This window comes from Gavialis gangeticus, unplaced genomic scaffold (assembly GCF_001723915.1).
Source record: "Gavialis gangeticus isolate Ggan-Ray unplaced genomic scaffold, GavGan_comp1, whole genome shotgun sequence".
Lineage (NCBI taxonomy): Eukaryota > Metazoa > Chordata > Crocodylia > Gavialidae > Gavialis > Gavialis gangeticus.
In genome coordinates this window covers 234,476,975-234,493,252 of record NW_017729032.1, presented here as the reverse complement: position 1 = coordinate 234,493,252, position 16,278 = coordinate 234,476,975, and the positions used below count along the sequence as shown (strand labels likewise).

The window sequence follows — 16,278 nt, the reverse complement described above, 5'->3', positions numbered from 1 at the left end:
CGGGGGCGGGGCCAGGCAGCGCGAAGAGTCCGAGGGGGTGGGGCCACAGGAGTGCGGGGGTTCGGAGGGGCGGGGCCAAGGGAGAGGCTGAGCTACGTCAGCTCAGGGGTCTGAGGGGAACGGGAGGGAAGCGGCTACTTCCGCGCGGGGTTCCAAAGAGGGTGGGGCCAAGACAGGGGGCGGAGCTATGCCAGCACAGGGTTATAAGTGGGCTAGAGCCGGGTTTTGAGGGGCCTCACAAAGGATCAGCCAATGGTGTCAAAGGGGGGGTGGGGCCAGGTCTAGGGGTGGCTCTAGTGGTTGGGTGGTGCCTGGAGCAGGGGCTGTGCCTCTAGGCTTCCTGGCCTGTAGGGTAGAGGTGTGGCGTGGCATGGCATGGCACGAGCCCCCCTGGACCCCTGGGTGCCCCCTTGCTGTCCTGTTTCCTACCCACAGTCCTCGCCCTGGTTTCTTACCCACCTGCATGAGACCAGGAATAAATCTTCAGGTGCCTGGAGTTGTGGTCTCTTCCCAATGAGTGCTGAGGGTCCATTCTTCCTGGAAAGTTGCAGCCGTGATCCTCGTGGGTCCCAGGAGCCGTGGGCATGGAGCAGAAGGCCAGCGCTGGCAGGCGTCCTGCTGAGATTGAGAGAGCCAGTGATGCTACCCCGTGGGCAAGGATTGTTCCAGCAATCGGGTTTTGCTGAGCTGGCTGCATAACTGGGAGAGAAGATGAGCTGTCAGGCATGAAGGGTGCAGGCAGAAGTGACAGTTGTTGCCTAGTCTGGCCATAGGTTGCAGTCTATAGCTGTGACCAAATACAAGTGCACGGCTGCATGCAGCTTTGAAAGTAGAGGATTATGTGAAAATCTGAACCCTCATTGCATGAGGCATCAGATAAAGACATTTCAAAATGCAGCAGCATCTGTGACTTGTGCTTGTGAGCTCCCAGCCTGTTGTTTTCAGAATGGGAGAGGGGAAAGGGAGCTGAGGGAGTTCAGCCCCCCTGGAGGTTGGGCTGGGTATAATGGAGCCTCCTCCCAGGTAAGAGGACTGCAGTTCACCCACCTTACCCTTCAGCACCAGCTGGGGAGCCCCAAGACTTGAGTTCCTTCAACTGTCTTTCCCCTCTCCCATTCTGATAACGGAGTAGTGGCAGAGAGCTGGCCATTGCTAGATTCCCTGCTCTCTTTCCCCCTCCCCTCCCCCACAACCAACACTGAACTTCTGTTTGGTCTGGGGTAACTTGTAACCCAGAATGATTTTTGCAAAGCGCTCTGAGTTACAGCTGGGAGCTGCACCCCAAGGGTGCTCATCTTCAGGGCTTTTTTTTGTGTCCAGAAGCTTGTCTAACATCTCTCCCACTTCTGCTGTTGATCACCTCCCCAAAATCATTGCTTCTCCTACTTCCTGGACCATTACTGCTACAACAGTATTGGAGCTTCATTAATCCTTGGGTTGCCCATGAGACCTTGGTGATACCTTGGTCTCAACTCCCAACTTCAAAGCACTGGAAAGGAGATGGTTCTTATATTTGGGTCATGCTGATAGCTGCACAGTTTAAAATGTTTCTTTAAATAAAGTCAAAGTGGGTTAATTTGGCCAGTCGGAAAATTTCCCAAGAGGTAATTTCTAAGCTGGGACAACCACTTAGCTCATAACTCTGAAATGGATAAGGTGCTATCAGTTTTGAGGCTGCTGTAGAGGCAAGGCTGTGGAGTAACAAGGAGTAAGCCTTAACGAAGCACAGACATTTAAATGGCTGCCTGCCTTGCCAGCGAGCGTCTTAAGCAGCTTCTTTTCTTGCTTGTCTATTGTGAATGCATTCAGTACTTCTGGCGTTTTAAATGTTGAGCTGGGTGGGTGGTGGTTATCTCTGCTATTGATGAAGGAGATAAATGATAAATTCACGGGCATGAGTGTGCCTTCTCACTCATGATAAAGAAAGGCTAATTATGGAAGAACACATTACAGATGAGTATTGCTCTTTCTTGGATACCAAAAAGTTGAATCCTTTGTCATTGCTCCTCTCATTGCTTGATCTTTAAATTAGCTTTTTCCAGAGAAGCTGGTGAATGAAATTGTCTCTTTCATTTTCCTTTTCCAGGCTCATCTCCAACTTCCTTTTTCTCTTTTCATTACTCTATATTAATTTTGAAATAATAGGTTCAGAGAGACAGAGATTCACGTCACAATCCGCGTACAAAAATTAGTGAAATGAAGATCAGAGTGATATACATGGCAACTTCAACTTGATTCCCAAGACAACAGTTACCACTTACATGCTAAACTTTTATTAGAAAAGGGAAAAACTTACTGGAAACACTGAAAAAATGTTAAGCATTAAAGCTTTAAATTAAAAAAAAAAATATTCACTTGTTTATCCTTTAGCTGCAGACATTTTTTATAAAGAAACCACGTTAGATAGTCTTAAAGGGTATTAAAGATGGTCCTGGAGGGAGGAGATTGGGGAGGAAGAGGGCAGATTTAGTTACCCTAGAGCTCTTATTTCTGAGGCTTTTGTTAGAGTCTAGTCCTGCTCCCTTGATGATATAGACATAAAACAGGAGGAAAGGGAGAAGCAGCAATGATAGAATATATAGACACTTTGCTGAGTTTTATTTGCAGCCTTGCTGCTAGAGAAAGACAAATATAACACAGCCTGTCAGCCACTCAAAGGGTGTGTCTGCACATGCATTAATGTGCATTAGGTTGTGCTAACATGCAGTAATGCATTTGCACTTTTTAGTGACTCTTAATGTGCAGTAGATTTTTACTGAACATTAGCATAATGTTACTTTTATTTTTACATGTGCTTTAATGTGCAGTAAAATAGTTTACTGTGCATTAAAGTGCATGGGTAGATGTGCCTGGAGATCTGAAAAACATAGACCAGCATTTAGCTGTTTAAGACCTTGCTTTTAACTGCCTTTTTTTGCTCACAGTAGCAGAATTGAAATAAAATTCAGTTTTGGTTATCTTAGCAAGACTGTTACTAAGTTGAAGACAAAAAGAGATGGTGAGAGGGAAGAAAGAAGCAATAAGGTGAGCAACATAACAGATGCAATAGAATGAGAATAACAGCAGTAGTGAAAGATATATGTGGAATTGTCTCACATTACACTTAGGATATGTTAACTGCACTTAAAATACAAGCATCTGCTTTTGATGCTTAAAATACTGCTGTGTTCAAGCAGTAAATGTAATTGTATCGTGACGAAGTTGGGATCTTTTCAGGGAGGAGTATCTCCAGATATTAAGTAATACATGATCACAGTTATTGTCTGACTGCTTTGCAGAGATAATATCAGCACAGCTCCAGTCCAGTGCCAGAGCTGGGACTGACAATCAGCTCTGGTATGGGGCTGGGGCTGTGACCAGCAATCAGCAGATTGTTCTCCTGGCCCCAGCACCACACCAGTCTTGCTGGGGTTCTGCACTGTGTTGCACTTAACAATTAGGCTAGGAACAGACATTCAAAAAGCCTAAGCCTGAATTGATTCAATCTTTGCAGGTTAGTCTAAACTGGCTAGGCTAAAATAAGTTTGTAACTGTACAGACATCCCAGAAATGCAGGCATATGCCTGCAGTGGGTTAGGCTAGAAGCCAGGGGGTGCTAGAGTAGCCTTCCCTCCCCTTCTACAGTGCTGAACTGAGAGGGGAGTGGCCAGGCCCTGGCAGGATGCTCTGATTGGGGAGGGGACCCTCTCTTCTCCCTGCCACCCCCTCCATCCCAGCAGGGACTTGATAACACAGTGTTTATCACTTCTGACTCAGTGTTTATCACCTCATTAAGAAAACAACAGAGGGACATTACCAGCTACCTGTTGATTCTGCCTTTGTCCTGTCTGCCACAGCACGGACCATAGCCAGCATGTGGTCTGTTAGCTAATGCTGAGAGGTGCCTGTGTAAGGCAGAGGGTTGGGGAGGTGAGAGGGGCAGCAGAGGGAAACCAGACAGACGCCTGCAATCTATGCGAAGCTGCAGCCAGGGAGGAGAGGGGAGGGGCCAGCTCTGCTGTGGAGCAGAGAGCCCTGCCCAGCCCAGAGACCATGCTGGGATGCTGGGGGAGTCTGGTTTAACTTAAACCAGCAAGTGATCTGGGACAGACATTGTATAAACTTGAGCCAAATCGGTTAAGTCTTGATACTACATTCAACCAAGTTTATCTTAAATTTGTTTCAGCCATTTTCAAACTGGTTTATGTGCACTGAACATCTGTTCTGTTACAGGTTTAAACCAGTTTCTGATCAGTTAAATTGATTTATGTGTAATGTCTGTCCCTAGCCTTAAAGATCAGATTACTGTGTAACTGCACAAAACACATACTAGCTTTTAGTATAGCACGATAATGCTTATTATGGTCTAAATAAAACATACTAAGTATCCTATTTGGCAAGGCCCATATTTTAGGTAGGATTCAAGATTTAACCAAAGTCAATGAAGAGAAGGTGGTGATGTCATTTCTCCCTTTTCCCTGAATGCCTGGCGAGGATATATTGCAGAATCGGGAGTGAAGGCCTATCAATGTCACGTGGATCCCAGAGTCCCAGCAAGCAGTTCATGTGGCTGGTGTGATGCCAAATTCTGGATACCAAAAAAAGGGTGATGAATAAACCCAATATCTCAGCTTTATTTTATTCATCGATTAGGCCTAGCTTCTGGTACACCAATTTTGATTCCCATTGGTTACTGGTCCCACACTTCCTTGTTTTCCAGACATGATGTCAGCAGTCATTGGATTATAGCCTTGTTATGTGGACTAATAAAGTCTTTTTTTTTTTGTCTTAACTTTTGTTGGCCTATACAGAGAAGTCAAGTCAGGTTTACATGTTTCCAGAAGTATAAGCCATTCTATTGTCTGATATTATAAATAAATATGTCATTCCCTATAAAAGTTGTGAACTTTGTGTTGTGACAATGAAAATGAATGTGCTTTCTCCAAAGAAAAAAACAGGATGATGCTCCCAAAATTCAGTCTTTTATGAATCTTGATCTGATCCAGTCTGTATTCACCTCATCACTTTAGCTTCCATCATTCCTGTCCTTAGGATACCAAATTGATATATCCTTCCTCTCCATACTTATTCTATCTTCATCCAGACATGCCTTTTCTTCTCTTATTCTTGTTGTGTAGGATATCCTTCCCACTTCAAGGCTGTCTTCAATTCTTTTCTGCTGACTAGACTTCTTTATTCTTGTACCTGAGAGTCCAAAGCAAGTTCCAAGGCCCAAACAGTTCTTCTGTACCATAGTATTTTTCCTACCAGATAAGGAGAAAATAAAAGTGGGGTTGTTTATTTTTAACTTTTTTAAATGGTGAACTTGGTTCAGCATCAAATTATTATTTTTTTATTTACATACACAGAGACCTTGAATAACCAGGTTATCTTCGCTAGTCAAAATGAAGCAGCAGACGGATACCTGTTACTTTTAGGACATTTGCAGATTAGGAAGAAAAGTATTGCCTTGAAGAGTCAAACAACTCAGGAAAAAATGGCACGTTTATATTTTGGGTGAAAAGAGTGCACATGATTTGCAACAGAATTTTCTTTTCTTTTTAAAACCGAATATTTCAAGATATTTGAAGAAGCAAGATCATCTCTCTGGAGATCTCCTGCACAGGACAGCTTTTCTTGGTCTTCATTATGTAGTGACAATGAAAAAAATAGCACGCTCTTTTGGCTTATTCAGTTTTGCCTTGCTTCACCTATGGTCTTAGATACTGTATAATGAAAACTACTACTTTTTAAAAAATGGAGTCAAGATTTCTGTAAGTGGAACCACTTTTAATTTGGTTCTGCTACAAATCTACCTCAATACTGAAGCAGTACAAATGGCACAGAGATGGATCCCTTCCCAATGGAGATATATGGACCCAATGTTTTTTGTAAGCAGTAATACAGCCTAATCACCTGGCAGTGTCCACTAATTTCTGGTTACATATTTATGATGAAGAATGGGCAGTGCTTTATAGAAAACTGATAGTTTTTCATGTTAATTCCATCACAGATAGGAACGGATCCACCTAGTTTACCATTAGTTTTGTTCGGCTTAAAAAAAAATCTAATGATACTTCTTGTTATCTGAATTTTAGTGGCATAAATGACAGACTAGAGAGGAGCCGGTCACTTTTGCAGAGTTGGTGTTACTCATATTTTGAATTGTGCTGGAGGCACCCAAAGGCCTTCATCAGGATTTGGCTGTCTGTTGCATATGCACAGAACAGTCCCTGTCATGACAAGTTTATAATTGAAAAAGGTAAATAAATATGTGAAGTTATCAAAAAGATGTTAGGTGCATATGTAAAATGTGCTTTGTTACCATTTAAAATGTGCACAGCTAACATTCACTTGCCAAAAGCCTGGGACTTAAACTGGTTGGGTGACACCAATAAAGAACAAGTTGCATTGTTAAATTGTGTAGAGTCTTAGGCATGAAACATTTGTACTCTGTTAAATCAAGCGATGATGAAATACTCATCAATGTGAAATAAAAATTCCAAGATGAATAAAAATTGATTTTCTATTAAGGATTTATGAAAAAAAATAATATAAGTTTCTTGCAGGCTGGACCATTAACCAAAGTGACCATTTGTAAGGACAAAGAAGGAAAACCAAAATCATTTGGATTTGTCTGCTTTAAGCACACAGAATCAGTGCCTTATGCTATAGCTTTGCTGAATGGAATCCGTTTATATGGAAGACCGATTAAAGTACAGTATCGATTTGGTAAGTTTAATAATTTCAGTTATTAACAACTTAGTTGTCCTTTAATGTGACTTTTCTCTATAAAATGAATTTAATGGCTGTGTAACTTGCCAATATTTTACTCCCCTTGTGGGTGTTACAATCTACCATATTTTCTTAGAAAGAAATAGCATTTCTATATTCAAAGGGTGGAAACAGATGTCGCCTTTCTGTCACCATAAAAATTATGGTCACAAGGGCCAAGCAAACAGGTGTCCATAACATTTGTCGCACCATAAACGCCCAAAATTTCTGGCTGTGATATAGATGGTACCAATTAGTCCTACTTAATTGAGGCAGATATCTGTTAGGTTTGTGAAGGGAGAGTGCAATCAGCTGGAGTTACCCATGTCCATCAAGTGCCCCAGGAAGGCACTCCCAGGGCTTTAGGGGACTGATCCTGTGCACCCCAGGATCAGGCTCAAAAAACCATGGGGGTGCTTGCATAGGTTCCCATGTTTGGGATTCCCTGAGCATTCAACCACACTCCAGTGCAGTCCCAGCCCTACTCCCAGGACTGCACCAGAGTGTCTAGCTCACTCTGGTACAGTTCCAGGACATGTTCCTGTAAGCAAGGAAACCTGGAGTTTCCCCACTTACAGAGACACATCCCAAAGATTCTGTGCGCACATCCTGGCACAGCCGATCAGCTTTATTTGGTGATGCCTATCTCTAGCCATATAGTAAAGGAGCAAATATTTGTGTCCTTAGTGAAATAAGGAAGATGGGAGGATTCAGAATGTAACTGATAAAAGACCTTAGAGAATACATTAAGAACAGCTTGGCAACAAATTCTCATTGCAGCAGTGAACATCTAGCTGTCAACCTGAATTTGGAGAAGTATAAATGAACTCAGAACGTGACTATGAGTGCATACAGTGGACTATTTTACTAGTTGTTTGTACACCAAATTTTATACTAAGACATTTTACACCTTTTTTGTACACATTTTATACACATTTTATACTGGGGAGAAGTAATGACCATTAATAAAATAAAAGCAGGCATTCAATCAAGTACGTAGTTGGAAGAATATAGTTAAGTTAGACTTATATTTTATTTTGTGTGTTTTTTTTTTTTTAAAGTTTGGGATCAGTAAAATGCTTCCACTCGTTTGACTGATTTCTGTCCCCACCCCCCGCCCAGTGAAATAAATGAGCATTTCCAGGCAGTGTTTCAAAATGTGGCTAATTGTAGTTCTGGATCTCATAGGCCCCTTTCTCTGTTCCCCTTAGCATTCACCCTATATTCTTCTGCAAGTGCATAGGATTTATTTATATAGGCCCAAACTGTGGTTCTACTGAGATTTGGCAGTGACTTCAGTAGTATCTGGATTTAACCCTGGGTCAGTCAGAGGGCTCAAACTTATGTTGTACTGTGTACCATGATGAGTTCAAATGGATTTTCTAATTTTCTTATGCTGAATAGAAATGGACTTTTCAGTAGTTCATATTCAAAATGGAATATTCTAAAATGTATTTCAGAGAATATTCTAACAATGGCACATATCCTTCTAGAAGACCTGACATCTATTACCCAGTCATCTTTTGCATGAGTTACCAAAACTTAAACCATCTACACATGACATGTTAACAGCACGGTTCTTTAATATTATAAATAAACTAAACTGAAAGCTGTAATGGACTTGACTGTACGTACATTAAGCAAAATATTTATTGACTCCAGAAAGGGCATAAAAAAGAGAAAAATATATTTGGCAAATAGATGTCTCTAACTAGCTTTCCCTGTTCTAATGCTCAAGACATTATGATGGTGTTTACAAACAACGAAGGCAAGAATAATTGGAACCCTAAGTAGAAAGAGAAGGAAAATTAGAAGTAGACTGTATGCATATAAATTCTAATAATAGAAAAATGAATGTGGAAGGGATCTTAAAAGTCATCTTCAAACCCACACTGAAAGGTAGGCTCTCCCCAATCTAAACAATCCCAGACAAATGTTTGACTGAGCTAAACTTAAAAATAACTGCGGTTCCACATCCTTACTAGATATTCTGTTGCAGTGTTTAGCCATTCTCAGAGTATGAGGGTTATACTATTTGACTGAAATTTCCCTTGCAGTTTAAGCACAGTGTTTCCTATTCCCTTTGAACACAGAATATTTAGCCAGCATGCAGTTAGTAACAAACCACTATGCAATTACAATCCTAATATATTTCAGGCATTGATTAGAGTTATTATATTCAATGTATGAGCTACTAAATCTAAACAGTGCATTTGGCATGAGGTGGAATTTTCAAAAGTGATAGTCTGATAGACCATCAATGAAATTTCATCTCCTCTGGTCCTAAAACCTCTGTTGAAATAAAAAGGAGTTAGACACCTAAGCCTGTGTCCAGATGAGCGTGGCTGTGCAGAATCTGGTCCCGCAGACATGTCTGCACATTCAGTTGTTCTCCACAATACAAGAGAGCAGCATGGAGTAGCATGGATACCCAGGGGTCAAAAAAACCAATGGAAAAAAAAGCAGAGCGGAGCACGCAGTAGCAGTGTGCACTGCCCAAAACCAGAGCCTGGCCAGCCAGAGCTGCACTGTTCTGCCAGCACTGCTGCAGCCCCTAGAGGTCTGCAGAACCCCAGGTAAGGCTGCTGGGGCCAGGCCAGTGCTAACTCCAACCTCCCCTACCCCACATCAGGTAACTTGAGGGTGTGTGGCACAGGCATTTCGTGGTGATAACTAGTGGCAGCACAAGGTGCGCCACTACTAGTTGTCCCCAGGGAACCGAACATCTATGCATGTCTGGACACAGCCTAAGGGTCTTTAAAAAATGGGTCCATGGGTGCAGAAGTCTCTTTTGAAAATGGGATGTAAGCTTTGAACTCTTATAAGGACTTTTAAAAATTTTAGCAATGAACAGAGAAAATTCATTTTGTAAGTGTTATAGATTCTGCTTTCAATTACACTTATGCAAATAATGAAACAAATGAAGTTATGTAAGTGTCAGAATTATTTCCTTGCAACAGAACCATACTTTGTAATGTTTATGGTCTGTAAAATACCATTCTATGCCTAATCTTTTAACTGCTTTCATCATCTATGATGGGATTTACAACTTACTAATTTTTAGCTCTTACTTCATCTGTCATAACAGAAAACAAAACAAATATTGCATTTTTATTTTCTCTACAGGGAGTTCCTACTCACCAGAGGTAAACAGCCCTATCCAAGGCTTTGAGAACTGTGTTGACATACATTCACCAACATATAGGTAACAAAAAAGAACTTTGAAATAGTCATTGCATAGTGTTAAAGAAAATGTAATTTAAAACTTAAATGGCATACTAGCTTAAGTCGATCTGTGGGGGAAGACAGGAGGAATCTGAAATAGCTTTCCTAATCACTTACTTGTAAAGTACCAAAGATACCTAGAATACTAAGATTTCAGTTTTTGACATGATGTTCATGTGGCATTGGTTTTGGACCCAAGCATATAATTTATTGCTGTAACTAGTTTCAAGATATATGAAACTCTTTCTGCCAGACCTTTACTGTTTCTAGTATATTGTAGATGGGGGATCTGTTGGAGTGAAGCATGTTTGCTTTTAAGAGTTGCAAACGATATTAGAACATGAGATCAGTCTGTAGATGCCTCAAAAATAAAAATTGTAATGTGTTTGACTCCCTCTGCTGACTCATTAGGCCTGGTTCCTATTACTTACTCTTAATATTCTGGTGTTTAAAATGAATATTATGTTGTTCACAAAATGACTGTAGCACAAATTTTATGCCTCTCTTTTTCCACAAGAACTGAGATGTGGCAATATTTTGAATTTGTGTTCACATGAGTGACATTTAGAGTGGGAATTTTCAGGAAAACACTGTCATAAAGGGAATCAGTTTTTAAACTCTGAGTGAGGTTGTTAGGGCTTTTTGTGGTTGGTTGGTGGTTTTTCCTTGTTCATGTACAAATAGAAGTCCTGAATATAAGAACACATAATCCTAAATTACCTGAATATAAGAACACATAATCCTAAATTACCAGCACTTACCTCTAACAACTCTACCAAAGTCTTCAGTGTTTTTGTTTAAAACTGTCAAAGAAATTTTAGGGAAAAAAGACAGTCCCAGGCCTGATCCAAAGGTCTTTAGAATCTGTGAACTTCAATGGGCTTTGGGATCAAGTAGTCTCTAGTCCCCTGGTTTAATTTCTTTCACTGAAACAATAGCTCTTAAACAGAAGTTTGTTCAACTTTTAACATTTTATTCACCCAGTTATATATTCCTCAAAAATAAGCAGTCTTGGCAGAAGTCACAGCTTTATGTTTGTTTTCATAGAAATCAAGAGTCATATGGCAGTCCTCCATTTCCTGTTACCCCTTTTCCAATGAGCAATAATTTACCTCAGGATTATTCAGTCTTTCAGAAGATGGTAAGTTTGGTTTAAAGGTTACAAATCTGTTCTACTGCCATTCCTTTAATGCAAGCAAAATGACTTACATGTGAAATAAAAGGCAACAATTCATGTGCTGTCTTTTCTGAATATACTTTTTTTCTGGTCACTGTATTAATAGATCATTCTTTCACATTCTCATCTTATCAGGGAGAATGAAAATCACAGCAGATTACATTAGAAACATGATCTGAATTTCAGTTCGTGGTTTCCAAGCCAGGGTTTGAATCATGCTCTAAAACAGTGGCTCCCAATCTGTGATACATGTACCACCAGTGGTATGTAGACAACCTGTCAGCAGTACGTGGTAGCAGCGGAGAAGGGGGTGCTCAGGGCACTCGTGCCTGGCACAGGCACCTGGTGGGGCACAGTTCTGGCCAGCGCTGCACATTGCAGTGAGGGGCACAGCCTCTGCCGGGCCATCTGTATCACCAGCGCTCCCTGTGTGCACGTGCAGCTCTGGCATTCACAAGGCATGGGAGGGAAGCCCCGCGAGCTGGAGCCAGCTGCTTTCCCCGCCAGGGGTGTGCAGGGTAGGAGGGAAGCCCCGGGTGCCTTCCCCTGCGGGCTGGGGAAAGAAACTGGCTCCAGTGCATGGGGCTTCCCTCCCATGCCCGGTGAGAACGGGGAGGACCAGCGATACAGACTGCCCAGCAGACGATGTGTCTCTTGCTGTGATGTACAGCGCTGGCTGGAGCCATGCTCTGCTGGACATCCTGACTCCCCACACACCCTACATACCCCACACACCCATACCCTGCCCCTACAACCTCATATATATACACAGCTCCCTACATACCCTATGCTCCCCCCCCACAGCCATACCCTACCATACACACACCCTTCCACACCCTACCTGGTTGTACAGTTTTAAATTGGTGGTATGCAATCTGTCAGAGTTTGGGAACCACTGCTGTAAAGCTGTGTGTCTGACATTGAGGTTGCCCTGTATTTATGAAGAAAACTGGTGCCTGAGCATAGGCTACGAGGGGGAATGGGGGAGTATGTGCCCCCCCTGACAGCGAGTGCTCTGGCTGGTAGGGGGGCATAGAGAGCACTTGTGCCCCGCCTCTCCAATTGGCTCTGCCATGCTGCACGCAGAAGTACCATCACTTCCACCACTGCTGTGCTGCTGGCGCGCTTGGCGACCAGCTGCTGGGGGACCGCCCCCCCTGGTTGTGCCCCACTGGTGCCCCCACAGATTCGGGAGGCACCAGTCGCCCATGGACCCAAGTATAGATTTCAGGCTGACGACTTCTACCATTTGGGTCAATTTCTATGGCCACTTTATGCTGTCAGTCTGCTGCCATAAGAGCAGTGGATCTCCCAAACCAAGGGATATCCTAAATTATACAGGCTTGTTCAGATGAGGTAGAGGAATCATAACCAAGGGAAAGATGTAGCTACATCAGTTTAACTTCCATAGTTTTTCTAGATATACGTTGATGTTACCTTTAGGCAAGCTAGGCCTACACAAGGAACATTTTGTTACTGTAGCTTTTTCAATGTAATCAGTTTATATCAGCAAAAGTGTGATTTTGCTAATGTATCCGTGTGTGCAGTAATGCCTGTGGGTGGTATAATTATGTTGCTCCTGTTCACACATCTGATCAACATAAATACAGTTGGCAAAACTTTGTAATGTACAGCTGCCTTTAGTTTGGAATCACATTGAATATATCTTGAGGAGCAAAGGTTGCATCATCCAACCTACCTATGTCACATCCTTTCCCTGCTCCCACAAGGCATTAGTGATTATATTATTATATTAGTTACTTCTATTGCCGTAGTGTCTCTGAGCCTGTTTTCTTGCTCACCTGGATAGAACCTGATGCTTTGATTTAACTTTCTTGCCTAATTTGATGAAGATATGAAGATACTAAAGGCAGGGCTGGATTAACACATAGGCAAATAGGCACATGCCATGGGCTCTGAGCTGCGGGGGGTCCCAGTTCTTCCCTCTGTGGTGGCGGTGCAAATTGCTCTGTTTGTCCCCCCTTCCCTTCCCTTCCCTTCCCTTCCCCTCTCCTCCTCCGGCCTTGCTGCTGCCTTTCTAGCAGCAGCTCGGAGCCCCGCTCCTTGCCGGCAGTAGCACTGGGCTGGGGAGAGGGATCTCAACCAGCCCAGGACCCATGAGTTTGTTTGCCTAGGGCCCACTAACAGGTTAATTCAGCCCTGACTGAAGATATTATTAAAATATCCCACCATGGCATAATATTAATATTGTATAGATATTTGAAAATGGGAAAGTACTGCAGATTTTAAAGCTGTAACATAGTAAAAATTTAAATGGAGATGCTGTTAAACATGCAGCAATTCCTTGTCAGAACTTAGTCTAAAATATTGTATTAATAACTAAGTTTCTGTTTTTCTAGATGAGCCATTTTTTAGCACAACAGTATGCTGCGTGCAATCCAATGGGGTACCAACATCCTTACTATCAGATGACACCTCCACCATCCTCAGAGTTGCCCGTTTCACCATATCTGCCTCCTGCTGAGGACTTTAAAGCTGGGCAGAGCTCTTTTGAGTGGGTCCCTCCACAATCAAGTGACTGTGAACTGTACCAAGTTAATGAAAGCCCACATAAAAGAAAAAGAGAGCAGCAAACTAGTGATAGTGATAGCAGCATTGAAAATGACAGAAAAAACCAAAGAGAACATGACCAAAAATACAAAAAGTGTAAAGCCAAGAAAAAAAGGCGTTAATATTATGTAACTGGATTCATAATTTTTTATGGCACTTGAGTTTTTTTTTTTATTTAAGAGGGAAAGTCTGTGTCTCTCATCTTTGCACTTTACAAAACACAAGATTTGCAAAATTCACAACCTGTTGTTTTCTGAAAGGTATTATTATATATATAAGGTACCTTACATTGTAGCTAATCGTGGCTTATTTGGAGGAATAAATCCTTAAAAAAAGATATAAGACATATTTTAGAAGGTAAGGTTTTCTTAATAAAGGACAACACAGGGGTTTTTTTTCCCCTGCTATGTTTTCTCTTACCAGTAATGAATATTGTTTCAGTAATACAGGAATCTTTCAGCAACCACAAGTGCAGCATTTAACTGTATTACTTTTGAATGAAGGTAAGGTCTCAGTCCAGAGGTCTTTAGATGATTGTCAAAACTGAGTAGAATTAAAGATTCAGGATTTCATAACCAGTTTTAATTTGGAATCAGGGATAAACAACAATAAAGAGGAATTTTCAAATGTGAGAGTTTGCCTTGATTTAAATTTCTTACCAAAAGGTATATTTTCAGACAAAGACCTCATCTTCTACAGATATTAGTACAGCTGGGCTTATGTGATAAACCTGAGTGCAACTCTGAGTACAGTAGTTGCAATTGTGGCTATATGGCTTGAGGCTATATTTACTCACATATGTTCCAAGTGATGCCAGTTTGCTACAGATTTATCTATTAATATTTTTCTTTACGTATTTTACTGGGATATGTGAATTTGGCTCAGAAATGTCACTGGGTATTCTGATTTGTAACCCAAAAGCAAGACTTGTGTTACTTTCTACAGCAGTTGTATGCTTAGAAGAAAAATAGTTTCCTGTCTAACAAATGAAAAACATCACTGTGGTGGGCTGTGATTAATTGGAATAATGTAGAAAGAAAGAAATGTTTTTTCCCCCCCTCATTTTCACTGCCTGGCTTATTTTTTGTAACAAAGTGTAATTCACTACAATCACTACCTTAAATTGTAGTACTGTATGGAAGGATGAGGGAGGCTGTATCTTAGAGGTATCATGCAGAAAGAACTTAAATCCTGGATGTGAAAGCACAGGGACTGGTCTGAGCCCACATTACAAGCCAAAGTGACAATCAGGATGATGGTGTTGCCCTCAGCGATTGAGAATGGGAGCTGAGAGAGAAGAGGAAAGAGAGGAAGAGTGTGGGCAGCATGATTAGTTTGCTAAAGAGGTTGTTCAGTATTAATGCTTAGAGCAGTGGTTCTCAACCCTTTTTGGACTCAAGGCACCCCCGCTCTTAGTTTTCACTCATTTTTGCCTCAGAAAGATAATGAGCAATTCTTCTCTTGCAAATAACTCCAAAAACCCACAGTATGGCAGAATGTTTTTAACACTGGATTCCTGTTTGAAACCTCCAGGCTTATTCCATGCCTCATATTGGCCCACCTGTATTAGTTACCAAGATTACAGTATGGTCGTCTCTGAGCCTTTTCTTGCCTACCTGGATAGAACCCGATGCTTTGACCTAACTTTCCTGCCTTATTTGATGAAGCAATGCTCAGCATAACCTTGCTCAGCACCCTTGCCAGGATCTCAAAGCACCCTAGAGCAGTGGTTCTCAAACTTTTTTGTACCAGGACCCATTTGTAAACATCAGTGGCCAGTACTGACCCACTGACCCTTGTTCCCAGCCCCCCAATGTGTGGAGCAGTGGGGGGTAAGGAGTCTGGGGCATAGGGTGCCCCAAGCAGCCCCTCGCAGGCTGGGACTGCCAGCCTGCAAGGGAAAAGCCATGTTTTTCTCCTGTAACAGAAATCTGTTTTTAAAGTTTGTTTGCAACCCTTTCACATATTCTTGCCACCCCCTTTTGGGTTTTGACCCCATAGGTTGAGAAATGCTGCCTGAGGGTGCCTCACTGGCCTGGAAGGAGAAGAGAAGAAGGCCAAGGACAGAGCCCACCAGAGCAGAGAGGAGCTGGACCTTCCAGGCTTGCTTGCCTTGCCTTGCTTATTGGGCTAAGCTCAGGCAGGGCGTAGGGTAGGCTGGCACCTGAGACCCATGGGTTCAGTGTCTGACCAAGCAGGCTGCCCCCTGCCAAAGTGCAAAGTTAGTCTCCTTTATCCAGGGGGGACATTGGATCCACACTCAAGAGGCAAGGCTGGCTTCTAAGCACTACCCACGCTCTAGAAATACAGGCAAGCTTCTTTGGGTAGATGTGATATCTTTTCTTAGACCAACGGGCAGGAGAAACACTGGGTCCAAGAAGGCCGTTTTCCTTAAGCCCTCTCTGGGATAACTGTTCTTCTGGTGTGGTTTAGTACCCACTGAGGTGTTGGGGCTTAAAGCCCATTTTCTGGAAATGGTAGGCTCCTCTCTAGCTTGCCCCTGTGGCCATATGGCTGAGGGCTGGTGAAGCTTGGGGGCATCCAAAGCCCAA

The 16,278-nt window shown here is 42.3% G+C and overlaps 1 protein-coding gene across 2 annotated transcripts in view; it reads left to right on the top strand.

Moving 5' to 3' along the window:
- The window catches only part of RBM11 (RNA binding motif protein 11), a 14,659-nt gene extending 301 nt beyond the window's left edge, over positions 1 to 14,358 (top strand). Inside the window, exons 2-5 of one of the 2 annotated variants that reach the window (XM_019525136.1) lie at positions 6,549 to 6,711; positions 9,880 to 9,958; positions 11,026 to 11,119; positions 13,516 to 14,358. In XM_019525136.1, the coding sequence (XP_019380681.1) occupies positions 6,549 to 6,711; positions 9,880 to 9,958; positions 11,026 to 11,119; positions 13,516 to 13,848 (669 nt within the window). In that variant the 3' untranslated portion in view covers positions 13,849 to 14,358. Of the gene's footprint in view, positions 1 to 5,348; positions 6,712 to 9,879; positions 9,959 to 11,025; positions 11,120 to 13,515 lie in introns of both variants that reach the window. The other variant, XM_019525137.1, reaches the window with a different exon arrangement.
- The last annotated feature ends 1,920 nt before the right edge of the window (positions 14,359 to 16,278 follow it).